The sequence below is a fragment of the Thermochaetoides thermophila genome (genome assembly GCF_000221225.1).
Source record: "Thermochaetoides thermophila DSM 1495 unplaced genomic scaffold scf7180000011806, whole genome shotgun sequence".
In the NCBI taxonomy this organism is placed as follows: Eukaryota; Fungi; Ascomycota; class Sordariomycetes; order Sordariales; family Chaetomiaceae; genus Thermochaetoides; species Thermochaetoides thermophila.
Genome location: NW_006383023.1, coordinates 1,012,238 through 1,038,984, shown reverse-complemented (window position 1 = coordinate 1,038,984; position 26,747 = coordinate 1,012,238). Strand labels below are relative to the sequence as shown.

The 26,747-nt window shown below is 56.0% G+C and overlaps 8 protein-coding genes across 8 annotated transcripts; 5 read left to right on the top strand and 3 right to left on the bottom strand.

The window, feature by feature from the left end:
• Positions 1 to 891: 891 nt before the first annotated feature.
• Positions 892 to 4,221, bottom strand: CTHT_0003260 (uncharacterized protein; the record flags this gene model as incomplete). The annotated part of the gene is made up of 1 exon (XM_006690810.1): positions 892 to 4,221. The coding sequence occupies one exon, from the start codon at positions 4,219 to 4,221 to the stop codon at positions 892 to 894; it is 3,330 nt and encodes a 1,109-aa protein (XP_006690873.1).
• A 2,095-nt stretch (positions 4,222 to 6,316) lies between these two features.
• Positions 6,317 to 7,099, top strand: CTHT_0003250 (translation machinery-associated protein 22-like protein; the record flags this gene model as incomplete). Its single annotated transcript, XM_006690809.1, has 3 exons — positions 6,317 to 6,362; positions 6,529 to 6,627; positions 6,690 to 7,099. The coding sequence occupies 3 exons, from the start codon at positions 6,317 to 6,319 to the stop codon at positions 7,097 to 7,099; spliced, it is 555 nt and encodes a 184-aa protein (XP_006690872.1).
• A 371-nt stretch (positions 7,100 to 7,470) lies between these two features.
• Positions 7,471 to 8,867, bottom strand: CTHT_0003240 (uncharacterized protein; the record flags this gene model as incomplete). Its single annotated transcript, XM_006690808.1, has 3 exons — positions 7,471 to 8,269; positions 8,325 to 8,592; positions 8,657 to 8,867. 3 exons carry the CDS (start codon positions 8,865 to 8,867, stop codon positions 7,471 to 7,473), a joined length of 1,278 nt encoding a protein of 425 aa, XP_006690871.1.
• A 556-nt stretch (positions 8,868 to 9,423) lies between these two features.
• CTHT_0003230 (26S proteasome regulatory subunit-like protein) lies at positions 9,424 to 10,379 on the top strand (the record flags this gene model as incomplete). The annotated part of the gene is made up of 2 exons (XM_006690807.1): positions 9,424 to 9,714; positions 9,774 to 10,379. The coding sequence occupies 2 exons, from the start codon at positions 9,424 to 9,426 to the stop codon at positions 10,377 to 10,379; spliced, it is 897 nt and encodes a 298-aa protein (XP_006690870.1).
• A 213-nt stretch (positions 10,380 to 10,592) lies between these two features.
• Positions 10,593 to 11,685, bottom strand: CTHT_0003220 (uncharacterized protein; the record flags this gene model as incomplete). The annotated part of the gene is made up of 4 exons (XM_006690806.1): positions 10,593 to 10,965; positions 11,024 to 11,149; positions 11,217 to 11,232; positions 11,673 to 11,685. The coding sequence occupies 4 exons, from the start codon at positions 11,683 to 11,685 to the stop codon at positions 10,593 to 10,595; spliced, it is 528 nt and encodes a 175-aa protein (XP_006690869.1).
• A 1,603-nt stretch (positions 11,686 to 13,288) lies between these two features.
• Positions 13,289 to 14,742, top strand: CTHT_0003210 (uncharacterized protein; the record flags this gene model as incomplete). Its single annotated transcript, XM_006690805.1, has 3 exons — positions 13,289 to 13,628; positions 13,722 to 14,065; positions 14,140 to 14,742. The coding sequence occupies 3 exons, from the start codon at positions 13,289 to 13,291 to the stop codon at positions 14,740 to 14,742; spliced, it is 1,287 nt and encodes a 428-aa protein (XP_006690868.1).
• Positions 14,743 to 15,866: 1,124 nt separating this feature from the next.
• CTHT_0003200 (AMP deaminase-like protein) lies at positions 15,867 to 19,766 on the top strand (the record flags this gene model as incomplete). Its single annotated transcript, XM_006690804.1, has 3 exons — positions 15,867 to 15,873; positions 16,284 to 19,140; positions 19,202 to 19,766. The coding sequence occupies 3 exons, from the start codon at positions 15,867 to 15,869 to the stop codon at positions 19,764 to 19,766; spliced, it is 3,429 nt and encodes a 1,142-aa protein (XP_006690867.1).
• Positions 19,767 to 21,637: 1,871 nt separating this feature from the next.
• Positions 21,638 to 25,689, top strand: CTHT_0003190 (putative actin cytoskeleton-regulatory complex protein; the record flags this gene model as incomplete). The annotated part of the gene is made up of 4 exons (XM_006690803.1): positions 21,638 to 21,835; positions 21,946 to 23,500; positions 23,563 to 25,581; positions 25,664 to 25,689. The coding sequence occupies 4 exons, from the start codon at positions 21,638 to 21,640 to the stop codon at positions 25,687 to 25,689; spliced, it is 3,798 nt and encodes a 1,265-aa protein (XP_006690866.1).
• Between the last annotated feature and the right edge of the window lie 1,058 nt (positions 25,690 to 26,747).

Genomic DNA, 26,747 nt, shown 5'->3' with positions numbered 1-26,747 from the left:
ATTGGTTGTGGGAACGGGCATCCGTGGACTGGATCAGGATTGGCTTTATTGGTTTGAGCCTCGCTTTTCATGTTTGAGAGGACCTGTGCAAGAAGGACTCATGAAGATATCTGCTTTTTCTCGAATCACATCTATTAACGCCGCTGTTATGAACAGCTTTTCCAAAATACTCCCGAAGCGGCCTAAATGTTTCCGTCTTGAACATCTTTACCCGTGTCGGCTAGGCGTTGACGATATTATTCCGCCCTATCTCCTTGACTGACGTCACAGCTAAAAGTGCCTAGCCGCCTGATGAAACTCAGGGGGGCACGGAACAAAACCAAGCAACCTGAGGGTTCGGCTACCATACCCGGGCAAGGGGCTAGGCACACCCTCAGCCGAAGCATCTGTGACGATCACCACAGTAGGGCAAATGTTGGATGTAACCTCTTTCCTTGGCAACTGAGGATACCTATACCTCAAAGTCGAGACGTGCATAGAGAAGAAGGTAGGTTTCATCACCAATCATGCCCCAAGATCCAATGTATGATCTTCACATGCATCTGCGCCGGAGAGAAGGAACGAAGGTATCACATCTTTTTTAAAAAAAGTATATACTTTTCATTTCATTGTATATACCCATTACTACTTCCCCATGCCAACCTTCAAGGCGGCAAAGGTGCTCCAGTACAAAATATCATCCAGTGATCCAATGTTATTGATGATGATCATGATAACCCTGCAGCATGATTGTGAACGATAAGAGACAGAAACCAGACAAAAAAAACAAAAGATGTATCCAGCATCTATGAACTATCAACCGCCCACCATAGAATAAGATAAAAGGAAACCAGTCATGTCAGGACAGACAGTACAATAATTATTACATCATCCACTTCTACCTCCTCTTGATCAAGCAAGAAGCGACGCAGTGTCCAAGCAAATGCGAATCGACCCACTACGCTCCAGATCAAACACCATCGGCACGCTGTCCACAGCCATCATCTCAGGTTGCTTCGTCACTGCAACAGCCTTCTTTTGCGTCGGCACAGGCGGCACTGGAACGCTGGGCGGCGGCGAGACAGCCTTGACCGGGATAGCCGGCGGCATGGGGAACGCCTCAGGGACGACCATGGACGAGCGGACCGAGGGCGCGGCGCTGGCAGGTGGCGTCCAGCCGCGCGGCTTGCGCGCATACCCCTTCAGCACGCGCCAGCACGAGCGCAGCTGGCGGCCCTCTTCGACGACGGCGTGCACGTCAGCAATCATCTTGCCTGCCTCGTGCATCGCCTTGCCGGGCGTCACAGTGTCGCACAGACGCAGCTCGCCGGCTGCCTTCTCCATCTCGGTGCGCAGCAGCCAGCGCTCCCAGCTCCAGCCGGCAGCGAGACCGCTGATGGCGGCAACGTTGTCGACCGAGCCGGAGACGATGGCCTCCAGTATGTGCGTCTTGGGCTGCGTGGCTGTGGAGGCACGAGGGTCGGCACCAGAAGCATCAGGGTTAGGAGTTGTGGTGATGACGGAACGAGGGGGGTTCTTGGGGCCGAGGGGCAGGCAGATCCAGGCACGGCGCACGTCGTCGAAGCCGAGGGCCTGTAGACGGGCGAGGAAAGAGCGTGTTGGGGTCGGGTCGTAGCCAAGAGTTTGGAGGGTGAAGCCAAACTCGACGGCTTTGGCATTGCCAAGTGGGCCGGCGTTGACAATGTCGGCATCGAGAAGGCTGAACTCGAGGTAGCCGCCGGGCTTGAGAACGCGCATGCACTCACGCAGGCAGGCGTCCCACTCGTCGATGCCGTTCTCGCCGAACAGCTTGAGCACGGCGTGCAGCTCACGCGCCGAGATCAGATCGAACTGGTTGTCGGCGAAGGGGAGCTTTGCCAGAGACTTGACGGCGACCTGTCGGTGATTAGACGGGCCACGGATGTTGCTGTTGCTGAGTTGGCGGATGGCCTTGGTGGTGACGGTGTAGATCTTGGTATTGGGATACTGCAAGGCCACATGCCAAGCCCAGTCGCAAGTGCCCTGGCCGGCGAGGTCAAGGATGCGGGCGCGATCGCGGACAAGGCCGTCCGGTCCGGGAGCCATGCAGCTCTGGCGCGCCAGGCGCTTGGCCACAGGCGCCGAGATCAGACGACCGCCGTTGAGAGCCTTGATGGCGGCGACCTGCCAGAGGCCCATCCTCATTTGCGACAACGCCTCAGCCTCCTTATCGGCACGGAGCTTCTCCGGGTCCTCGATTAGCTCATCATCGCCGCGGACGACATTGGCACTCATGCGCTTCTTGGCCGACTCCGGAACAACAGACAGCTGGAACTTGCCTAGCAGCTGATTCCGGTGCTGCGCCTTCAAGGAGACGCGCTGGGCCTGTAGAGCCTCGAAGCGAGTCTGACGGCAGACGAAGACATCGGTTGGGCAAGCCCGAATCAAGGCGTCGGTGAAGGCACGGTAGTAGGCCGACTCCTGACGCTGCAGCTTCGAGGGCAGTCTGCGGGGAATATCGGCCTTGATCACCACGTCAGAGAAGCGTACCTCCTTCTTCTTGGGTTCGGACGGCCCTGACTCAGCAGGAGCATCATCCTTCGGAGGGAACTCTGGCTTAACCTCCACCTCAGCTTTCACCTGCGGTTCAGGCTCCGGCTGTTCTTCCTCCTGAGCGTCCTCCGAGAAGCTCATGACACCTTGAAAGTAGGCCCGCTGGGCAGCAAGCCACATGGCCGTGCGGTCCATGTGAGACATCTCGGGCTCCTGCTGCTTTGCTCTGAAGCCAGCAGTGATGATCTCGTTAACTTCATTCGGGGAAGCAGGCTCTTCAGGGATAGGCTCGGCCACAGGCTCCTCTGGGTCCTGCGGAGTAGCAGGTACTTTGCGAGCGGTAAGGGGAACAGGGGTCTCTTCGATGCGTATGGCAGTCGGAAGGTCATCCTCGTTCTCATTGACCGGAACTTCAATGACGTGTTCAACAACCTCCGAGGGACCATCAAAGTGTAGCGAGCGGGCTGGCGGCTGAGGAACGGGTTCTGACATCCGGTTCCATGGGATCTTGTAAAAATTCTCGGCAGTGGTCGAGGTCGGAGGGTGCTGCAGATCGTCCGCCCTCTCAGGGGCCCAGGTCCGGCGACTAGCCGAAGAGAGCTCCGCGAAGAAACCGCCAGGGGAGGGAATTTCAAGCCTGGTCAGGCCAGCAAGGGACGACCGGAAAGAGGGATGCCTGCTGAGGCCAGTGTTCGTGAAAAGGGGCGGCAGCCTCTGGCGCGTGGTCATTTCCTGTTGCACAGGCACCTCAATAACGGGCTCCTCCTGGGAGGCTTCTTCCTCAAAGTCGGACTCGTGGCTGGTGAGCGCCTGCAGAGTTTCGAGAGCGTCGGGCTGCAGGCGCACGCCAGTCCAATCCTCATCGTCGCCAACCTGGGACCCGATCATCGGAGTTGGGGGAGCAGACATCTGGGCCAACTCCTCCGAGTTGATGCTGCCGTCCAGGGACGGGGGAGCCGAAGCACGTGGGATTTCCTGGGCCTGGCGCATCTCCATGATGGTTTTCATGAGCGGGGACATAGTGACTGCCGAGGGAGGAGTTGGGGGAATCGGGGACGTCAGCTTCTTAGAAGGGGTCATAGTCGTCTGCTGCTGTTGCGACTGTGTTTGTTCGGGGATGACCAGGGGAGCCAGCAGTGACTTCCTGAGGTCCACAGAAGCCCTCGAAGCTCTCCTAGCACTCCGCGTGCTGCTCCTACGGCGGACAACACCGTTCGTCTGAAGGCGTTCCTTGCGCTGAATCTCGTCCTCTTCAGAAAACTCCTCTAGGTCATCAAACTCGGTGACGTCGGTCATAATGCTATCGCGGTTCGAAGAGCGAGTCCGCTGCTGCGCCCAGCGAAAGGAGATGGACGGGTTCGACGACGAGGCCTCGGAGCTGGTGTCGTCGTGGTCAAGATCGGGTTCGGCTTCGCTCGACACGCAAGATGGGGTCGCGGGCAGGATGGGGGCAGGCAGGAAGTGTTGGCCCCGTGGGGTCGGGAAGTGATCGCTCATGGGAGAAATCAACTGGTCACGATCGAGCACGTGGCGGCCTGTTTGTGGTCTGCCCACGTTGATATTGACTCTCTTCTCTTCAAACGACGCGTCATTGGGGGTTATTTGCTCGGGCTCTTCGATTATAGGATTAAGAGGCCGGCCCAACCGTCTTCGACCCAGCGGCGACGGCTGCCGGTAGGTAGTTCGGGGAAGATACAGAGTATCCGACATGATGGTGTATTGCAGTAGGATTGATAAGTCGATAAGAAACGAAAATGGTATCAATAAAGGCACGACAACAGAAATAGATGATGTAAGGTAAGCAAGTCGGGCGACCTGCACCCAAGAATGCAACAATAATTAAGAGACGGAAAAAAAAAAACGGGAAGGGGGGGGGGAAGCGAAGGACAGAACCAGCTTTCGCTCGACAAAGCGAAATGCTGGTAAGCGTACGCAGTCACCGACTGATGGAAGATTTAAAAAAACCAAGAAGCGGAAAGGCATTGGACACACTCAAGTGGCTAGGTGTCGAATATAACAGAACAGGGCACGACGGCGAATGACAACCCGAGAGTCATAGATCTCGCGGCCACATCCACAAGGGCGGTTAAGCAACAGCGGGCGCGTGGATCCCGTTGCGATCCCGCCATGCTTTTCTCGGTCTGCCAGACACTGGTGTGACTGGTTTGTCCTTGAATTGGAGTAGATAGCAGCCATATGGTGTCGGCTGGCTGCTTCTCGACTCATTGCTGGCGGGCATGTGGTCGCAGAACCGACGGGCATTTCCTTGGAACGCATGCAGTAGCTGCAGTAGCTCAATGACAAGAGTACGCTAGCATAGATTTGGGCAACACCATCGAATTGACATTGAGTCCAGCAGCAAATCAGCGAGAAAGTGACCAAGCCGTCGGCAGCAGAAAGACGTTGAGGGCATGCAACGGCGAGGCGCGCGCCAATGAAGACGTCACGACACCCTCCCGCTGCAAAAAGCCGTGAGCCAATGGGATGGTTGCACGCAAGGTGAACAGTGGCAGCGGGCGCTTAAAAATAGCACAGCCGTCGACGTCGATTGGCGGAGACAACAGACGCAACAGCTGGGGTAGTTGTTGATATCAGCCACACTTCACCACACTCGCCTGACAGAAATCTACCAAGCTTGGGTAAACTCTATGCTTCGACAACTGCAACCCAGTCCATGATATCGTGGCTATCTTGGGCTGGGAATGCTCTGGCTGTACTCGCAGTCGCAGCAGGATCGGGCCGAGGGCCAAGAATGGAAGCTTGCTTGGAGCTCTGGAAAGAAATTTCCCTGGGAGAGTAATCAGCGCATTTTATCCCGTGTCCGATGCACGACGCGATCTGTTCCTGCAGTCAGGCCGGATCAAAGGCTTCATCGTTCCGTGGAAGAAGTTAAGGTGCTGACGACGACGGTGATGATGCCCCGTCTTTTTTTTTTTTTGCGGCCACCGTTTGGTGTGTTAACGCAGCGTGAGCATCTTGAAGAGGCTGGATGTTCGTCCCAAATTTGATGTGACCAAGTTTTCCTACCTGCAGCATTTGGGGATGACCGAAACAATCACCATGGCGGGATGCTGTATCCCAACTTTGATGTTCCATGATGCATGGGTATTTTTGAGCATATCTCAACATCTCGACAGCATCGGAAACTCAATTGCTGCTGCATCGACGTAAGCCATTAAGGTCCAATATTGAACTTCAATAGTGAACCCTCGAGGGCGCAAAGCAGGCCATGTAAGTCGAGGCGCCTCAGATAGAGTCCACATCTCCCTCGCAAGTCGGTCGGCCTGGCGCAGGTACAGATGAAAAGGGGGGAAGAGCACATGTGACGGCTCAACCCAGGGCCATAGCGTGTCGCGGATGGTGATGATATGGAACGAAACTCCTCAGGCTTCTGCCATCTTGGGCTCAGGAAAAGCATGGGATTACAAGATCGAATATGGGACGATGGGAAGGATGGAAGCGCCGCGGTCGGCCTACGGCCTGACCTTGCCGCCGAGACCATTGGAAGCAGAATTGCCTGATTGGTCAAGGTTCTGCCAACCTTTCCCGCCTTCCTAATCCGCTCCAGGGTTCTGGCGTAGCCAGCTGCCCAGAGCTGCCCCGCCATCTGGCCAACCCCGCAGTCAATTCGAGGGAGGGGCGACTGGGAATGAGAACCTTGAGAAGTTCGAGCTCGGCGCGCCACGGTCGTTGATTCAAAACCGCATCGGGACACGAACGACGCCAGCACGCGCCTAATACTACCGCGTCTGCACCTTAGATCTCAGAGTCATCTCACAGACTCCAATCGATCTTCTGCCTAGGCATGGCCGAGCCGGTCCAAGTCGGCCGCGAGGTGATCTACTGCGGGGGTAAGTCGTTCATCACGACATCACCTCGTCGGTTGTCTGCCAGATACTCTTCAGTGTCATGATGATGTCTAACCCATGAATGTCTTGTCCAGTGTGCAGTCTCCCGCCCGAGGTACCTACCGTCAATTTCTGCTTGACCTATCCAATCAGTCCTTACTCTGACCAGGGCTCCCCCAGTACTGTGAATATGGCGGCACCATAAAGAAATGCCAGGAGTGGCTCGAGAAGAATCACCCAGAACTCTACCAAAGAATATGGTCGCCTGGTACGGTCCCTGATCCTTCATCTGGCATTACTTCCCCCCATGCAATGCTAATGAACCCACAGAAGCTCTTGAGGCTGCCACTGCGTCCCTTTCGCTCGAGCTCCAGGAGCGCGCGGCAAAGGATGCAGCAAAGAAGGCCGCGAAGGCCGAGGCTAAGGAACAGAAGGTGGCTGCTCAGCGGGCCAAGAGCATGGTTCACATCAAGCGGGTCGAGCGCAACAAGCGCAAGTTTGTTACGTCTGTGGCTGGGCTGGAGGCGTTCGGACTGGACCTGAAGAAGGTGGCCAAGGAACTGGGCAAGAAGTTCGCCACGGGTTCTAGTGTCACCAAGAATCCTGGCGGCGGTGAGGAGATTGTTGTCCAGGGTGATGTATGCGAGGAACTGCTGGAGTTCTTGAAGGAAAAGTATGGCGGCAAGGAGGTGCCCGAAGACCATATCGAGATTGTGGAGGATAAGAAAAAGAAAGGGTGAAGGGTTCGGTGGAATAGGAAATGAGGGAGATGTGGAGAAGGAGGTGTACAAAGATTCTCTTGACAGTTTTTGTCTCATTGGTTGAACACTAAAAGATACAATGACTTATACCACAACCGCTGGCCCATTCCTAGGATGCCCCATCCCATGATCCTTTCCCGCAACTCCCCAGAACTGCAGCAGTACCTTGTATTCCGAAGTGTTATGCATACCCGTGAACGCCAAATAGCCCGGCAAAACCAAACACAGCAACAACACAGGCAAGAAACCAATCCTATGTACAGGCCCGTATGAGAAGAATCCTTCTATATAAAGCAATGAGTCCGACAACAGCCCCACCAAGCAGGGGGAAAGGAGGAAGCTTAAGCCCTCTAAGCCCTCTTTCTCAACACCCTCCCCGCCGCTGAAGAACCTCCGGGGTTACTACTGCTCGTTCCGACCAACTTAGCCCCAGCTGGCTTCTTCGCCGCTGTCGTCGTGGCCGGCGTGGTCGATGGCGTCGTAGTAACGCCAGCATTTCCCCTTTTCACTGCGGCAACAACGGCGGTCCTCGTCTTGCCAGCCGTGGACTCCTTTTGAGACGAAGTGGCAGGAGCAATTGAGGCAGCTGCATTTGTCGAAATCAGCTTCGGCTGCGAACCAGGCGGAGCGGAGATCGGCCTACGCCGGATCACCGTCGACGTGCTGTTCTCACTGGACTCGCTCGTGCCACTAACACGACGCTGCGCCGTTCGCGAGGGCGCCGCTGCGGCTCGGGATATTGGGCGCTGTGCTGAAGATGGCGGGTTGGAAGAGGCAACGGCTGCCGTAACGGTCGCCCCGCGTTGCCGTTTGACTGAGGTAGAGCCCGCTGTTGAGGAGCTGGGCGGGACGCTTGGGTTGGCCGTCTTGCGTGGGGACAGAGGAGTCGGACGAGGGGCCTTGGATGACTTTTCGATGACGCTCTGGGCAAGCGTGGGCCGTCCAGGGGTCATGGCAGGACGAGAAGCAGTCGCTTTGGTGGGAGACCCGATCACAGAACGGGTGAGAGTCTTGTTTGAGGTGGTAAGCGACAGCGCATGGGACGTTGCTGGCCGCGAGATTCCCGAGACGGTGTTACCACGGTGTCTCTTAGAAGAGGGATCGGCCTGCTCAACGAGCTCATTTTCTTTGTCTTTGGAGATTTCGTCACTAGGTCCTCAAGGTTAGCAGCTTGCTCAAAAATCCCTAGGAGCGCTCGACAAACCTTTTCCTCTTGGCTGGCGCAACCGATGGAACAGCAGCAGTCATTGACCGCGACAAGACCGGCCGTGATGTGGTAGAGTCCTTCAGACTCTTCATGATGCCACCGGTTGACGCGCTCAGCTTCTGGTGTTCATATCTTTCCATCAGCTCGCCCATGGTGAGCTTGCGCAGCGCCATGGGGATGCGATTGACGCGCATTTCGATCCGCGTCCGCAGGCTCTGAGCATGAAGGTTATAGTTGGAGCGTAACCGACGAGCACGCTCTGTGACTGCAAATCCTGTCAGCATTGCGACGCCGCACCTTCGCGGGCATGGGAACAGTGCGCGACATACTCTCAAGCTGAAGGTTCTCAATTAGGGCTTGCTTCTGCGCGGCCGTGATACCAATCCGTCTCTTCTTGATGGGGCTTCTGTAACGCTGGGAGCCCTCGCCGTTTCGTGGAGCTAGTTGAGTACTCATTGCGCTGAGAGCTAGTTGCTGCTCCTCGTCGGAAGTCGTGCTGATTTGGTCTGACTTGCGTTTCGTGACGCCGAGGACAGCCATCGCGCGGCGCGTGTCTCGGAATGATGCTAATGGCGATGATCTCGGTGCAAAATGTAATTTTTCCGCGGTGATATGGACTTTGCGCGTGGGATTAGTGAGGTCGACATTCGCGAGGGGCGGAGAGATTGCAAAGTCGAGAAGAGGATTGTGGGAAACGGGGAGCGCGCTCTGTGATGTGAGTGGTCCGCGTTTCAGAAAGTAAACAAAGGCCAAGCCAGGGTAGGGGCCCCTCCATCTTGGAGTGTTGCCAGGGTTGTAGTTCCAGCAGGTGATTGGCTCCACAGCAACTCAGGTGGGTCTATTGCATCCAGCAGCTCCAGGCTGAACGCCTTACGCAGGCTGGCTACTGTTAGGTTCCAGGTCCAAAAGCAACCCACGTCGCCTCTCGACGTCACTTCCAACAATTCGTCGCCGTCCAACCTTAATAAACCGACCAAAAAAAAACCGCCGATTTCCCGTGCGACAGTCGAACCGAGCGTTAAGGAACCCATATCCATCAATCCTGTCTCTTTCCTGCACCTCCTAGTTCAATTAATACCCGTACAACGTCGCCAAGATGCCGCTCGAGGCGGTTATGATTGTTGTCGACAACAGCGAGCCGAGCAGGAACGGCGATTATGCTCCCACTCGGTTTGATGCTCAGAGTGATGCGGTGAATATTATCTTCCAACATGTCGTCAACGGTAACCCGGAATCGTCGGTCGGCTTGATGAGCATGGGCGGCAAGGACCCAGAGGTGCTCGCAACGCTCACAACGGATCAGGGCAAGATCCTGGAGGGCCTGCATCAGACTAGGAAGAAGATCCGTGGCCATGCCCACCTCTCGACTGGTATCCAAATAGCGAGCGTGAGTTAGAGGCGCGCTGCTCCTTTACATGCGAAGCTTGAAGCTGACTCTTCGAACAGCTTGCGCTCAAGCACCGTCAGAACAAGTCGCAGAAGGCGCGCATCATCGTCTTCGTCTGCTCTCCCATTCAAGAGTCCGAGAAGGAGCTTACCCAGCTCTCCAAGAAGATGAAGAAAAACAATATCAGCGTTGACTTTGTGTTGTTCGGCGATATGGACGAGGAAAACCAGTCAAAGCTGGAGGCTTTCAATAAGGAGATTAACGGCAATACCGAGTCATCGCATCTAGTTATTATCCCTCCTAGTTCGAAGTTGCTCAGTGACCAACTGATCGCAACACCCATACTGCTCGGCGAGGGTGCTACCAGCGGATCGGGGGGGCTGGCAGGCGACGCCGGAGGCGAGAACTGGGAGTTTGGTTTCGATCCAGCCACGGATCCCGAACTTGCCCTGGCTCTGCGCATGAGTATGGAGGAGGAGAAGGCAAGACAGGAGAGGCTCAAGCGCGAGCAAGAAGAGGCTGCCAAGAAGGCCGGCTTAGAGAGCGTCAAGGAGGAGGGAGAGACGCAACCGCTGCTGGATAAGGATGGTCAGCCCAGTGGCAACAACAAGGACGATGATAAAGGTGATAAGTCGGGCGACGGTGACAAGATGGACACCTCATAATGGTGTCTTTGTGATCATGAATGGCCCAGCTGTCTCCGGGGTTATGTAGAAATAAACGTTGCCTGGCATTAACAAAAAGGACATATCCTTTGTGCTCAACAAAATGATTCCCCCGACTTCCCAAACGCCCGATAACTCCGCGACAGGACCTGTACCAGAACTGAATCCGTGCTCTCTCCCATGACCTCTCTTTAAAAGCCTCTCTGGCTACCTCTACCTGTTGTTGATCTCCCTAATATACGAAGACAGTTTCCGGTCAAACATATCGCAACGGATGGGCATTTCGAGCTGGTAGAAGGGGTTCTTCATGACGTAGTCGGCGTACATGTCATAAACTCGCCGCATCGTCACATCCACGTTGGCCTGAGCGGTGTCGGTGAACAACAAGAACTTAGTGCCCGTCAAGGTGCAAAAGCATTGCATCCGGAAGTTCTCTGTCTCGAGCACTTCTAGCCCGGCAGGAGGATCCGGGCGGGCTTGCAGGCCGAGCGAACCAGATGAAGAGGAGGACCGGTTACCGGCAGCTGCGTTGGCGTTATTACTAAGATGTCGAAGGGGGTTAATGCGAGCGGTGATGGCATGGACACTGCAAGGAGCGAGTTCAGCAAGGTATTCGTAAGGTTCATAGCATACGAAGAACATACCCATGGAACGTTCCCGCCAGCACCAGTAGGTCGTTGGTGCTGACCTTGTTCAAGCCGCCCTCATGGAAGGTCCGGTTATAGATTAAACCACCGGCCTTGTTGATGATGATGAGAGCAAAGACGGTCCTGTGGGGTTATCAGCCTAAATGTTGTGACGCTCGTTTGAAGCGGAGAGCAAGGTCGGAAAACTCACATGACGACAAACTCATCTCATTAAGAGGATTAGGGTAAGTGAGTGATACTATTCGAAATCAAGGGCGAAAAACCTCTTAGGCAAAGAATGATGATTGGGCAAAGTTGGAGTGAGTGGACTGTGATCACTGTGAGCCCGAACCCCTGACCGTTGCCTTGAGATAGATGGGCGGGCGGGCGTTGGTGAGCCGGGGCGACAAATGTCTTGGCTGAAGGAGGGTTAGGGCTGTGTATTGTTGGGCACTACCAGCATCCAATCTTCGATCCCATGCTTTTCTTGTTGCTCTCAGTCCCACAACTTGCAATCCTTCCTTCGGTTTCTTTACGGCTTCAATCACCCGGTTCAGTTTTCTCTTTCATTCAAGAAAAATGTCCAGTTGGACTGGAACATCATGGTTTACCGGTCTTCAACAAAAGCTTATGGGCTGATCAGTGCCCAGAGTGGTGACTGAAGTACATCCATGTCCCATGGCTGGAGAAAGCATTGATCGACTTTCAGCGGCAATGACGGATCAAGCGGACTGGCTCAGCGAAAGCTTCGAGAACAGTTTTGACACTTTTGCCAGGATACGAGGTGACACCATCCACACAGTGCTCTCTATGCCCGTAAGCTACCCCAAACTTCGTCATGCCGAGTTTCCGGGCAAAAAAAGCCCTTTCAAGGCTCAAGTACCGACAGGATCTGGGGCATGCAGGTCCCAGGCTTCCAGAAATGCAACGGCAATCGAGGTGCACCGTGGGCGCTGGAACCCCACGGCTTTGAAAATCACAGGGGACGGCGCCAGGCATCACACGGCATCACAGGGCAGCGACCGAGCGAGATCCAGGTCTGGCGAATTTCCAGGTCCGCTGAAACTGCCACCTGGTCCTGAGCTCCAAGCAATCCTAGTGGTCCGCACGGCGAGCCTGCCACCGGCTCGCGCTAAAACAAATGCCCGTCGCGGTGGATCACAGGCCAGCATCTCCACCGTTCTTGTGGGCTTATGGAACCAGCGAGGCGAAGGTTTGTTATTGAAGCAGAAGCCAAAAGGTAACGTAGCTCCGGGGCTCCCAGGGTCCCGGAGTCGCTTTTTATGCGATCAAAGCCCCAAAGAGTGAAGACCATGCACCAGCGGCCCGTGAAATCACAGTTCAGCTGGCAACCTTGGAGAGTTCGGGGCTGACAACTGGAACTCGGGCAATCTGCAACCTGGACGTCTGCAACGTGTGCGCTGTACGGTTCATGGTCCATCAGCAGTCGGTGGTCACCATATAAAGGAGGGATTGGCGATCTGGCGATCTGGCGACTTGCGATTTGGGCCATTTGGTGCTGCGGCTGTCTTTTCGCTCCGTGGCTCACTTGCTGCTTTGGGCCATTTGGCAGTCGACCCATTTGCCAGGTCGTGCTCTCGAGACCCGTCCTGTTCTTCAACCCGAGAGACGCTTGACATACAGTACCAATCTTTCAAACCTCTTCATCCGACCTAAGTACCAACCTACCCCCAGGCAGCCACTAAAACACTTGCGGATAAAAGCTATAGACGGACGCCTTGTCGCTAGCTCTTCCATTGCGAGTCGTACTTTTCTGCGCTGGAACGATCTTTTGGTCGCTGTCAACCCCCCCCGTTCGTTCGTCTCTCTCGGCACCCTGTCTGACTGCCCCGCCATCACCTGCGGTTTCCAGCTTCGCGGTTCACACACACACTCGCCATCCGATCTCCGTGAATCGACATCTGGGCGACTTCTCGAACCTCGACAGCCAATTCGTTCCCTACGCCCGCTCAACCCGCAAATAATCGCTGTCCTAACTGTCGTTAGTGCGCTTCCTCTCGAAACTCTTCGTGAGATTAAACAACTGTCGCCCATTTCGTCAATAACCCCAAGCCACACCCAATCCAGCCAGGCTGTCAGTAACTCTGGGTGTCCCTCACACCACTCTCCATTACCGGTCGGCTCAGGTCCCTTTTATGTGTTCATAGCAAGCAAAACTGTCCCCCCTCAGCGTGCACACACACCCGCGCCACACCCGTTAACTCCGAGGTCAAGGCCCTGAACAGGCTAGATCCAGGTCGTTTCGGCTGTCCTCCCACCACCATGAAGGCACGTCGTCGTTTGGCGCTGCACAAACACCAGCAGTCGCCTTCCAATTCACACAAAGAGCGCGGTGAGAAGGCTGCGCTCGCGGCGGCCATGATGTCGGCCGCACCATCGCCTCGTGTCATCAACGCTGCGCCCTCGCTCGAAAAGGCCGAAATGTACGGCATCGACGACAACCGTCCCGTTTTTAGTCGGGCCATGGCCCTCGCTGGTCGCATGTTCATTGAGACCATCCCGCAATGGTTGGCCATTGGCGCCATGCTGTCGCTAATATTCGGCGGTTGCTGCTCCAACGTCTTTGCGCTTGAGTCCATCATCAAGGTCGAGCCTGCAAGTGGTGCGTTTAAAACCAGGAGTCTTTTCTTTCGCTGAGGTTGCAGCGAATTCCTGTTAGAATGGGTGGGCTAATCGCACCATTGATGTCAAACAGGAACGCTTTTGACTTTCGTTCAGTTCCTCTTCGTGGCTGCCATTGGGCTTCCCGAGCAGTTCGACCCGAAGCGCCCGCCGTTCTTCCTCAAGCCGAATAAGGTTCCAATTCGTCGATGGCTCGTCAACATTATTCTGTTCTTCAGCATAAATGTCCTCAACAACCATGCTTTCAGCTATGATATTTCTGTTCCGGTGCACATCATTCTGCGCTCGGGAGGTAGCATCACAACAATGATTGCGGGGAGCTTGTATGGCAAGAGATACTCGCGGATTCAAATTGTTGCAGTGATCCTCCTTACCGTCGGCGTTATCACGGCTGCGTGGTCTGATGCGCAGACCAAGGTACGTTGTCTTCTCTGACATAAGTCTGGTTGTGGTATGGTACGGCGTGGTCGAAGCTTACACAGGATGTCCAGGGGACGCCGACAGCTGATAAACCCTCCAGCGCCGCAAGCTTTGGGACTGGGCTTGCGATCTTATTCATTGCCCAGGTCCTGTCGGCCATCATGGGCCTTTACACTGAGGAGACATACCGCAGATATGGGCCGCAGTGGAAGGAGAACTTGTTCTACTCGCATCTTCTATCCCTGCCTCTGTTCCTGCCCTTCCTCCCTTCCCTTACTAAGCAATTCATGAAGCTGGCCAACAGCGCGCCTCTCCAGCTTCCAACTCCGCAACTCTCGCTAGAAGAGTACCCTAACCTTGCGCCGAGCATTCAGCGGGCGATAGAGAGGATCAAGATTCCCAACCAGCTCTTCTACCTGGCGCTCAATGTGCTGACTCAATATGCGTGTATTCGAGGCGTCAACCTCCTGGCCGCCGCATCCTCGGCCTTGACGGTGACGATTGTGCTCAACATCCGCAAACTGGTGAGCCTGCTGCTGAGTATCTGGCTGTTTGGCAACCGGCTGGCATTCGGGACACTCGTGGGCGCCGTAATTGTCTTCTTTGCCGGAGGCCTATACTCCCTCGATGGGAAACGGAAGCCTCCCATGAGAAGGGTGGCTCCCCGATCCTGATAATGGGAGGATGAACTAAGGGGCTCCGCTTGTATACATATACATATATATATATATATATATATATATATATTGTTCCCAAGGCAGAGAGCACAACAATAGACACAGGATTTTGTTGTCTATCTACGTCGTATTGGTCCTTGTAGCTGGCCGATAACACGGCAGCGTCAGGTCCGTATTGTGGTCTGGAGCGCTGACTCACACGTTCGCTTCCATCTTGTTCCCCGGCTTCCGAAGTCCGGAATTCCTGCTGAGGCTGCTGCACGTCTAAATCTTGCCAAGTCTCCGTCCGTTGATATCGGGCCGGCTTGCCCGGCGGAGCGATGCTTCGTGGTAGGTGGGGGGGCCAGCAGGAAATAACCCAAGAAATCAACGCTCGGAGATCCACAACGTCTAGGGTTCCTGGCACGGCTAGGGTCGGTACACGTGTGTCAAGACGCGCGCTGGCCAATAACAGGGCGAGGAAGACACGACGTGCAGGCGGCAGGGCTTGGCACATCTCTTAGCGGCCAGCTCCGGACGTCATTGCCCAGCATCCTGGTGCGTTGGCGGAAGGTACCGATCGCGGAAAGCTTGGATGCAGCAGACGAGAGACCAGTCACAGATGAAGACGCGCAAACCAGACAGTCCAGACTGGCGGCACACGGCCAAAGCTGCCAGGGCCAATAAGCTACGGTCGCAAGTGCATGACTCCATGTTCATGTGCCGGTGTCCAAGACGGTAGGCGTAAATCTCGACTCACACGTCGTCTTTGTTGGGATCTTGGGGAGTTGGCGGTGAAAGAGGCAAGCCACATTCCAACACCGTGGACTTCTTGTCCAAAAAAACGCCAGTTTTTATCGCCAACGCTGTCACCGAGAAGTGTCATATTAAACGGACAGTTATCGCTTATCGCCGTTGGCTCTGAATGTTATCGATATCTGCGGTGGCTGCTTGCTTACGAGTTACGGCTAACTTACACCTGTAAAATTCCACTTGCGGCGTCCAGTCCAGCGTTCTGAACAGTGACCAGCCCTCCAGGATTGCTTTCTTTTTTTTTTTGTTTTTGTTTGTTTGTTTTTTTCTTTTTTCCCCCCGCGTTCGAGCTCTCATCTCAATTCAATTCGACTGTTTCACATCCAATCATGGCTGGTAAGTGTCTCTTGAGACACCCTTAAGTGTGATTGATGACGGCCGGCGATTGGGTTTCAAGTTTTGCTTCCCGCCGTTTTCATCCAATCCTACACGAGCCCTGACCATCAAATGGCAACTTGGGGACCTGAACACAACACACGTACCTCTACCTCCCCTCCCTCCTGCCTGTCACTGCCCGCGAGGTCCTTGTACCTTCGATACCTTTCAAGCTCAACCCCCCAAAACCCCTCCCCCCCGTCATACATCCAAAAGGCAAGGCCAGAGAGGCACAGAGCCACAGTCAGAAGCATATCCCTACCAAGGTACCTTGCCAACATTCATCCACGGAATCTCCGAGCTCTAAGGCAGCAGCACATACATCCGAACGCTTGTGAGTTGTGTAACAGGATATTGACCATTGCAACCAGGCCTTGCGTACGCCCACGATCCACTGTCCAACTCAACCTCACCGAAGCTGCCAGCAACTCAGATGCCACCCGGCGCTTCAGACGACGAGACGTACGAGAGGCTCGGTCGTAGTGACACCGAGTCTGACGAGGTGCATGACTCAAGCGACAAGGGCGAGGAGGGGGATGAAAGGGAAAGCGGCGCCAGTGGTGAAAGCGGGGGAGGGGTTCAAGGGGACTTCCGTCACCAGCGTCACCACACGCAAGAACAGGGTGAATCCGATTCGAGCGCCGATGAGCGCCAGGACGAGCAGCAAGGGGCACGTGCCAGTTCGGACGAGGCGTCCACGGAGGAGATGGAGGACGGCATGCTGCCGCGCGACGTGCCTCCGAAGACGGCCGTTTATGACCTGCTCACCGAGCGCCAGATGACCGAGGTCGATGCGAAGCTGTTCTACCAGCGAAGCCAGGCCGAACACCTGCACTCTGGCCCCGTTTCCCACATGTCACCGCCGGGGAGCCCGCCCTTGGGAGGAGGCGGTTTCGCCGGCGTCGGATCCCAAATGCACAGCCCAATCCTCACTTCAAACTTGGCTCACAGCTTCAGCAATCTCAGGCTGGCCGAGCAGGCCGGCGACTGGGGAGGTATGCCGGAGCCGGCATCCAAGAGAGATCCCAGCTCCTACGGCACCGAAAGCCTTGCCAACAGCAGAGTGAACAGCTACGCCCAGCTCAACACCGCGGTCACGGCAGGCTACAGCACGCAGCCAGACGCGGCAGCCATACTTCGGCAACAACAGCAATACCTGAACTCAGGGGCCGTCCATGGCATCGGCAGCAGCACATATGCCGATGCTGACCCCCAGCTCGATGCGGAGCTTCGCACGATTTTCAAAAATGTTCAAAAGGTGTTGGATATTCGGAAGAAGTACATTGCTCTTTCGCTCCAGGGCCCCAATGACAATCCCAAAGACCAGCCCGGCTGGCGCATCTACCCGCCGCCCCCCGAGCCGGCGTGGCCCGAGGAGCAGGAGAAGTATGCACGTGGAGCAAGTACGCAGGCTCCAACCAGTGCACCCAACAGTCTGCAGAACAGCATGGTACTGGACCCAGAAAAGCAGCGTTCCGGCGACCAGGCACCGCCGTCGACTTCGGCTCCGGCCTCGGGACAAGTGCCACCTGAGACGCCACGCAAGTCGAAGGCGAAGAAGCGCAAGCCTGGTCAGGACATCGGCGAAGACTTCGACATGGATGATCTTCTGCCGCTGCCCGGATCGTGTGAGGAGGTTTTCCGCTTAGACGAGAACGGCGTCTACCAGGTCTATGACAACGAGGAAGCCATGGAGAAGGAAAGACCGATCGTTAAGGTGCCCACTATTAAGGAGTACTACCTGGACCTCGAAGAGATCCTTAATGCCTCGTCAGACGGCCCGACAAAGAGCTTTGCCTTCCGGCGGTTGCAGTACCTGGAGGGCAAATTCAATCTCTACATCCTGCTCAACGAGTACCAGGAGACGGCAGACAGCAAGCGGGTACCGCACCGTGACTTCTACAACGTGCGTAAGGTAGACACACACGTTCACCACTCGGCCTGCATGAACCAGAAGCATCTGCTGCGCTTCATCAAGAGCAAGATGAAGAAGTCCCCGGACGAGATCGTACTGTACAGAGACGGGAAGTACCTGACGCTGAAGGAAGTGTTTGAGAGCATCAACCTGACCGCCTACGACCTGAGTATCGATACGTTGGATATGCACGCCCACAAGGACTCGTTCCATCGGTTCGACAAGTTCAACCTCAAGTACAATCCAGTCGGCGAGTCGCGGCTTAGGACCATCTTCCTCAAGACCGACAACCTGATCAAGGGACGGTACCTTGCCGAGATCACCAAGGAGGTGATTGCCGATCTCGAGTCGAGCAAGTACCAGATGGTCGAGTGGCGCATCTCCATCTACGGCAAATCCCCCGACGAGTGGGATAAGCTGGCGGCGTGGGTTGTTGACAATAAGCTGTTCTCGCACAACGTCCGCTGGCTGATCCAGATCCCACGTCTCTACGATGTTTACAAGTCGAGCGGTCTAATGGACTCGTTCGAGCAGATCGTTCGCAACGTCTTCCAGCCGCTGTTCGAGGTGACCAAGGATCCAACGAGCCACCCGAAACTACACGTGTTCCTCCAGCGCGTAGTCGGCATCGACAGCGTTGACGACGAGAGCAAGGTTGAGCGTCGGCTATTCAAAAAGTTCCCTGTGCCGCGGGTGTGGGATAGCAAGCAGAATCCTCCTTACACGTACTGGATCTACTACCTGTATGCGAACCTGGTCTCGCTGAATCACTGGCGCAAGCGCCGTGGCTTCAACACATTCGTGTTGCGGCCTCACTGCGGTGAAGCGGGCGACAGCGAGCACTTGGCCGTGGCGGCCCAGTGCTGCCACAGCATTAGCCATGGTCTGCTGCTCCGCAAGGTCCCGCTGTTGCAGTACATCTTTTACCTGGAGCAAATCGGCATTGCCATGTCGCCGCTGAGTAATAATGCGTTGTTTTTGGCGTACGAACGTAACCCGTTCCTGCAGTACTTCAAGCGCGGGTTGAACGTGTCGCTGTCAACAGACGATCCGCTCCAGTTCGCGTTCACCAAGGAGCCGCTGATGGAGGAGTATGCGGTCGCGGCGCAGATTTATAAGCTCAGCTCAGTTGACATGTGCGAGCTGGCGAAAAACTCGGTCAAGCAGAGCGGTTACGAGTTTGCGATCAAGCAGCAGTGGCTGGGCAAGGACTTCTACCTGCCCGGTGCCAGGGGTAACTCTATGATCAAGACCAACGTCCCGGATCGGCGAGAGGAGTTTAGGTATCATACGCTGCTGGAGGAGCGCAGGCTGTAAGTGATTGTCGACCTCTTCCCATCCGCAAGACACATCGCTGACGACAATACCATATAGCGTGGAGATGTACGCACACAAATCAGATGAACCCACGACGGGTCCCTCGCTCCCTGCCAAGTCGCCCGAACTCTCATCCAGCCACCTATCTGGGAGCCCCATGACCACCGAACCGAAACAGCAACCGCACCTACAGCAGCGGAACATCAGCCACATCTCCCTTCCCCAGGCGGCTCGCATGGGTTCACCTAGTCCTGGTCCCGCTCCCGGTTCGGCGCCTGCATCCCGCAGTGTCAGCTGGGCAAACGTCGGCACGCAGACCGACAGCCCCCATCTACACAGCTCGATGAGCCAGTCCCAGCTGCTGGGTGCTGCTGGCGCGGGAGGGATGACGCCCATGATGATGATGCCATCGCCGATGATCCCCGTTGGGGAACCGAGCGCCATTGGAGAGCAGATGTCGATGAGTGGAAGCGGCCATTGGACACCGGCGGCGGCAGATTCAGCGCGCGAGTTGCACTTGTCGGGGGTTGAGCCTAGGTACTTCCCTGGTATGGTGGCCAGGAGTCAGAAGAGGAGGGGTAGTGGACGGCAGTCTTCGATGCATGAGTCTGATAATAAGTGAGAGAGAGACTTTTTAGGTTGATGAGGGGAAGAAGGGGTTAAGAGGATGGACATAGGAGAGTTAAGGCGGGAACACTGGGGAAGTTTAATCCGGGAGTTGTTATTGGGAAGGATGGAGGTCTTGGTGCTGGGGAGTGATATGGGTCGATAATGGTCTTCTCTCCCTCAACTTTCTTTGACTGCGGGTAGTATATCCAGCTGGAATAGTGGTTCAGGACATTCAACATGATGGGTCGGCCGCGGTATGTATCATCGCCCTGGGCAACTGAGCTTGAGTTGGTGTTGTTTGACGGCGAAAAGGGGCTGCCGGGGGTCCTGGGCGCCCGTATTCGTGCACGTGCCATGTCGTTGATGAGCTGGGAGCTCCACCTTCTGCGTCCCCTACCCCTCGTGCCTAATCCGTATAGTACCTTCATAACGTACACATCGTCATGTAAATTACCGGTAACGCTACGCATTCGTAACAGATTCCTATATGATCCCCATGACCCACAAGTCGCCAATATATGGAATAATCATCGTGCGGCTGCTACAAAGACACGTCCTCCTGTCTGTGTCTTATCTTACATCTCAGCATATGCCGTGTTGTTGCACTAAGACTCCTGTGTGGTGATGCCGAGCATTCTCTTCTTGCCCTGGTAATACTGTGTTAGACAGACCGTGTAGCGGCAGCTGGACAGCCCTGAGCGGCGCCACCTCACCTTGTAATCAGGGACCCTGGCAGCCAGCGACGGGGGCAGCAGCGCAGCAAAAGCCCCGGCCAACAGCGGGCTGACCTGGAGCCCACTGGGCGGCGACTGGACTCGCGAAGACCCAAGACTGGACCCCAGGACCCAATCAATCAATCGATCAATCACACAATCAATCAATCAATCCACTCGCTAACTCCTGGAAAGGAGCAACACCTGCTCTCTTCTTCCCACTGTCCACTGCCCCGGGCCACTCAATCCATATCTCATTCCCCCAACTCCCGTCCCAAGACTCCAATTCTAAGATTCTCATTCCCAGTCCTAAGCTGGGAATAAACTTCGGAGAGTTAGTCGCCATCAGGAGCCCTCAGCGAGCGAGAAGAAGAAGGAGAAGGAGAAAAGGAGAAAAGGAGAAAGGAGAAACTTGGAAAATCGGACAACAGGCCGCCGAGGACACGACAAGCCGCTGTTCCGGTTAGCTGTTTAAAAAGTGCGGGCGCGAGATTCGCCATTCTTCTCACTAACCCACTAAGTGGCCATCCACTCGAGCCCGACGGACGACGGACGACCGAGTGGTACTGAAGGTACGGAGTACGGTACTTTACTCCATAGGGTACGGGCTCCGGAGGAGAGGTACCTCACCTTTTCATCTGTACCTCTCTGCCCTCAAGTGGTTCCAGCTTGACCGAAGCGCTCGCTGCCTTGCCCTTTGTCGCGCAATCGGCTCAGCAGACGGCTCAGCACGGGACAGCCCCGTTATTCCACGCAACGACGGATTACACCCGTTATTCAACGCTCACATCACCTCGACTGCGTCTGTCGCTTTTCTGTCGATTCAACGATTTATTTACGCATCGTCCATCGCACGCCCTCTGCGTTAATAATATCATACCTACAATAATAATCCCCCTCTCACCGACCCCGGGCACAGACTAGAGAGCGGGCGCGCGCGCCGTGACTCTGAGCAGTTTTCCCCCCCCCCCCTCCCCCCCTCCCTCCTCCCTCCCTGCAACTCATGTCTTCTGCCGCAATTGCGAGCCGATAGCCACTTATCACTGCCACCATACCACCCATATTATATATACTTCCTCATTCCTGACACCCTGACGACGCCGCAACACCGCCAGACCATACATACCCGGACGTGAGAGATCGAAGCGAGAGCGAAGCAACGCAGCCAATCATGGGCTTCGTAGGCGTCTACAAAGCTATATACGATTACACGCCCCAGGGCGAGGGCGAACTGCAGATTGCCGAGGGCGACCTGCTGTACATCTTGGAGAAGAGTACCGAGGATGACTGGTGGAAGGCAAAGAAGAAGGCCAGCGCCGACGACGAGGATGAGCCCGTCGGCCTGGTCCCGAATAATTATATCGAGGAGGTACGTCCAGCATAGTTCGTCATGGGCATCGACGATCAGGAGCGGGAGAGCGGGCAGACGGGAATGTAAGGGGACAGGTGATGGGAAGCAGGGCTGACTTGAAGGAATAGGCCCAACCCATAGGGAAAGCCCGCGCTCTGTACGAGTACACCCGGCAGACCGACGAGGAGCTGTCTTTTCCCGAGGATGCCGAGCTCATTGTTTACGACACCTCAGACCCCGACTGGATCCTTGTCGGCCTCGATAAGGACTATGGTTTTGTTCCCTCGAACTATATTGAGATGATGGGAGGCGGACAAGATAAACAAATAAACAGATGGAGGAGGAGGAGGAGGAGGGGGAGGAGGAGGAGACGCCCAGCCGACGCCCCGCCACTCCCAGCCCGGACCCCCTCCGTCTCTGTCACCGCCGCCGATGTTCACAGCCCTCCTCTTCCTCCCAGGAACGAGCAGCCGGCGCCCGAGCCGGAGCCCGAGCCCAGCAGCTCGGCCGCGGCCGCGGCCGCGGCCTCTGCCCCGCCTGCTGCCCCTAATGCCGCTACTATGATCGCCGGCATGATGGCCGCCCGTGCCAACTCGTCCCAGCAGCCGCCTGCTTCGCTCGACCAGTTGCCGCCGCGGAGAACGCAGCAGCCTTCGGACGAGTCTGACAAAGACAGCGAAGTCAAGTCGCCGCCGCTGCCAGCGCGGCCACGCGGAGACTCGCAAGTTTCGTCTGCTGATTCCCCCCGAGCTCCCCCGGCACGTATTTCAACACACCACCGCACGCCCAGCGATTATCACCTGCCGCAGAGAACCCCCACGGCTCCCCTCACGCCGGGCGAGTTCCACATGTACAGCATCGACGAAATGGTTTCCGTCATGGGCAAGAAGAAGAAGATCCCGACAACATTGGGCATCAACCTGCGTACTGGCATGATCTTGATCGCCCCCGAATACGACGGGCCTTCGCAAGAGTGGTCGGCCGAGAAGCTGACGCACTACTCGCGCGAGGGCAAGCACGTGTTCATGGAGCTGGTCAAGCCGAGCAAGAGCATTGATTTCCATGCGGGTGCCAAGGACACCGCCGAGGAGATTGTCTCGATGTTGGCCGAGCTGGCTGGCGCTGTGCGTGCTGAGGGCCTTAGAGAGGTCATCATGGCTGGCACCAGCAAGCCGCTCCAGCAGAAGAAGGGCACTGTGCTGTACGACTTCGAGGCCCAGGGCGACGACGAAGTCACTGTCTACGTTGGCGACGAAGTCATCATCCTAGACGACACCAAGAGCGACGAGTGGTGGATGGTCCGCCGGGTTAAGAACCAGAAGGAGGGCGTCGTCCCCAGCAGCTACATCGAGGTGACAGGCCTGCTCGACACGCCTGGATCCACGCTGACCTCCGCCGCCGGCCTAAACGCCGGTCGTTCTACCGTCGAGCAAAATCGTCTCGAGGAGGAGCGCCTGACCAAGGAGGCCCTCAAGGCCGCCCAGCGCGAGGAGCAGAAAGAGCGTGAGCGTGAGCGCGAGCGTGCCGCCCGCGCTGCCCAAGAGGTAGGCCCCGGCTTGCGTCTGCCCGACCGGAGTAGTAGTCTGTCGGCCAAGAGCAGTAGTGGTAACCTCCAGGCACAACAGCGATCGCGGCGCGAGAGTACCCGCCCCGACTCGTCGAGAACGTCCAACGGCCGGTCCAGTAGGTGACGCCTTTGCTTTTGAATTTTACGGGAAATGCTCGCTAACGGAAACACTGCGCAGAGCCTGATCCGACTAAGGTTCGCACCTGGACTGATCGCACCAAGTCCTTCACCGTCGAGGCGCAATTCCTCGGCGTAAAGGACGGTAAGCTCAATCTGCACAAGGTGAACGGTGTCAAGATTGCCGTGCCCATCCACAAGATGTCCCTCGAGGACTTGGAGTATGTCGAGCGCCTCACCGGCATCTCCCTCGATGAAGATAGGCCGCTGTCCGACCTCAAGAAGCGCGCCTCGGCCTCGGCTGACAACGCCCGCCGCCACGACTCGGGCGTCAAGATTGGTGCCACCGTCCAACCCAAGAAGCCCGAGTATGACTGGTTCCAGTTCTTCCTCAACTGCGAAGTCTCGCCGAATCTATGTGAGCGCTACTCGCAGGCCTTTGCCCGCGAGAACATGGACGAGAGCTGCCTGCCCGACGTGGACGCTACCGTGCTGCGCAATCTGGGCTTCCGCGAGGGCGATATCATCAAGGTGATTCGGTACTTGGATATTAAGTACTGTCGCGGTAAGAAGGCCAATACCGGCGGTGACGACGAGGCGCAGGGAGGCCTGTTCTCCGGTCCCGGGGGCACTCTCCGTAACAATACTCGCAAGGGTCGCCCCGAGCCCCCGGTTCAGGTCAGCAATACCATTGATCCCAAGGCTCTCCAGCAGGCGCAGCAGAAGGAGTCCTCCGGTAGCGCCGAGGAGAAACAGGAGGGCCCAGCCTCGGCGCCGGCGCCTGCAAAGCCGAAAAGCGGTTTCGACGACGATGCTTGGGAGCCGAAGCCCACCAAGACCCCTGAGCCGGCCTCACAGCCGACCCCTGCTACTTCTACGGCTTCTCCAACTCCTACTGCGTCGGCTCCAGCATCAGCTCCTGCTCCTACTACCACTTCTGCTCCGAGCACAGCAGCTCTCACGGGCGCGATGCAAGAACTCTCGCTGCTCACCCAGCCTCTTACTCCCGAGAAGGTCCAACCCCCTCCTCCGGCTCCCCCGGCAATCAACCTCCCGCCCGCTACGACGACGACCGCAGCCCCTGCCGTCGCCGCGACAGCGCCTGTTCAGGTCCCTCAGCCTACTGGTGCCTCGCCTGCCTTTTTCACCGGTATCCAGTCGACCATCGTCAACGGCCAACCGCAGTTCCAGCCTCAACTTACTGCCCAAATCCAGCCCCAGTCGGTTCTCGCTCGCCAGCGGCCCGTCGTGCCGCAGTATACTGCCGGCCAAGGCGGCCTAATCCCCCCTCCCCCGCCAACCCGCTCGCTATCGGCGCCGCAGCAGACGGGCCAACCTAGCCCATTCGCCCCGCCAACAGCGACCCTACAGCCGCAGATGACCGGCTTTGCCAGCACCACGGCCGGGCTGACCGCGCAGGTGGCCCCTCCCGGCCAGAGCCTCAGCGAGATCGCCCAAGCTCGGGCCATTCAGCAGCAGCAGCAACAACAACAACAACAACAACAACAACAACAACAACAACAACAACAACTGCAGCAGCAACAGCAGCAGCAGCAGATGATGATGACGGGTATGCAGCCGCAGCTAGGGTTAATGCCCCAGCCTACGGGTATGATGAGTCCCATGGGGCCGATGGGTATGGCCGGTGTCCCACAACTGCAGATGCAGCCTACCGGTGCGGTCAGTTTCGCGGGACAGCCTGTTCCCGGCGGCGGACTGCCCCCTCCGCTGGAACCCCAGCGCACAGGTATGCCCGGCATGCCGGGCATGATGCAGCCATTGCAACCCATGGCGACGGGCTTGCAGCCGCTGCAGCCGATGCAGACCGGTATCGGCATGTTGAACGCCACCCCGACGGGTATGCCCTCGGGGCAGATGGGCATGGGTATGGGAGCAAGCGGCTTGCCGCCGCCGCTGCAGCCGCAGCCTACGGGGCTTGCGCCCCCGTCGATGCAGCAGCAGCCTTTGGTTCCGCAAAAGACGGGTCCACCGCCGCCGGTTAAGTTTGGGATTAATAGCGAGGGTGCGAAGAAATTAGCGCCGCAGCCTACGGGGCGGAGGGCGAATCTTGCTGCTGCTAGTGAGTATACCCCCTTGTTTCTTTTGATAACGGTTTATTTTATTTCGGAGACGAGATTGGCTAACGATTGTGTTTTCTACAGCACCGGATAATCCGTTTGGATTTTGAGTTTGGTGGCTGAGGGGAAGTGCGTTGTTGGGTTATGTAGGACGTGAGATAGGTGTGCTTGAACTAAACAGGGCTGAGGTCTCCTCTTGAGTTGTTGTCACAGTTTTTCTAATCGGTATATGGGGGGAGAGACCCTTATGCGTAACCTACTTACCCTTACCTTGTTGACCGGCTCACGGATAGTTTGGAAGAAACAGAGGAAGTTGATTAGGACGCGCATACTACCTACCCAGATAGATCCGTAGATGCTGTAATACCCGCTGAGAGCCGTGTTGTTATCGCTTATCGAGGGGGGACTGTGAAGGGGATTTTATTTTTTTTTTGGGTGGGGGGACGAAGAGGGGGGAAATGGGAGTTGAGGATTGATTGATTCCCTTAGTACGGTTCGTTCTGCCTACTGTCTACATACCTGCCTGGTTTTTCTTAGATTCGCATACAGTCTGATTATTTTCTGGTTATTTTTTTTCTCCCTTTCTCTGTTCAACGCACTTGGTATTCAAGTGCACAAGCACATGTATGCCTGGATAGTTAACAGAACAGTACTAGTATCCTTCAGTGATGGCCGAGCAAGAACGGGTAATGACATGTTAAATCAAGGACCTGCCATTCAAAAATTGGGACATCCAACATAGTCGCCCTTGGCCCCATTCCCTCGATTGCATTACCTATCGCCAGGTATCAAAACGAAATTTGGATATATCCCCCGCCAATCCATAAACAGTACCCTACTACCATTACCATGCATAGCCTATCCGACCGACACCACACAAGTCCAGTCCAGAATGCCATGCAATACATCAGCGGTCAACAAAAGACAGATAGGTAATCAAACGGATAAGGAAAAAAAAAGGGAGGGGGGAAATAAAAGTAGATACCTAGAATAAAAGGGTGAAAAAATATATACATGACAAATTAGAATTAGAAGCCCTTAGGTAAAAAAAAAAAAAACCATCAAAACTTCCTTCCAACCTCGATATCGAAAGGTATCATCTTGGACAGTAAAACAAAACAAAAGAGAGGATGTGACGGTGGAGTGATGTAACAGCCCAAATGAAAAA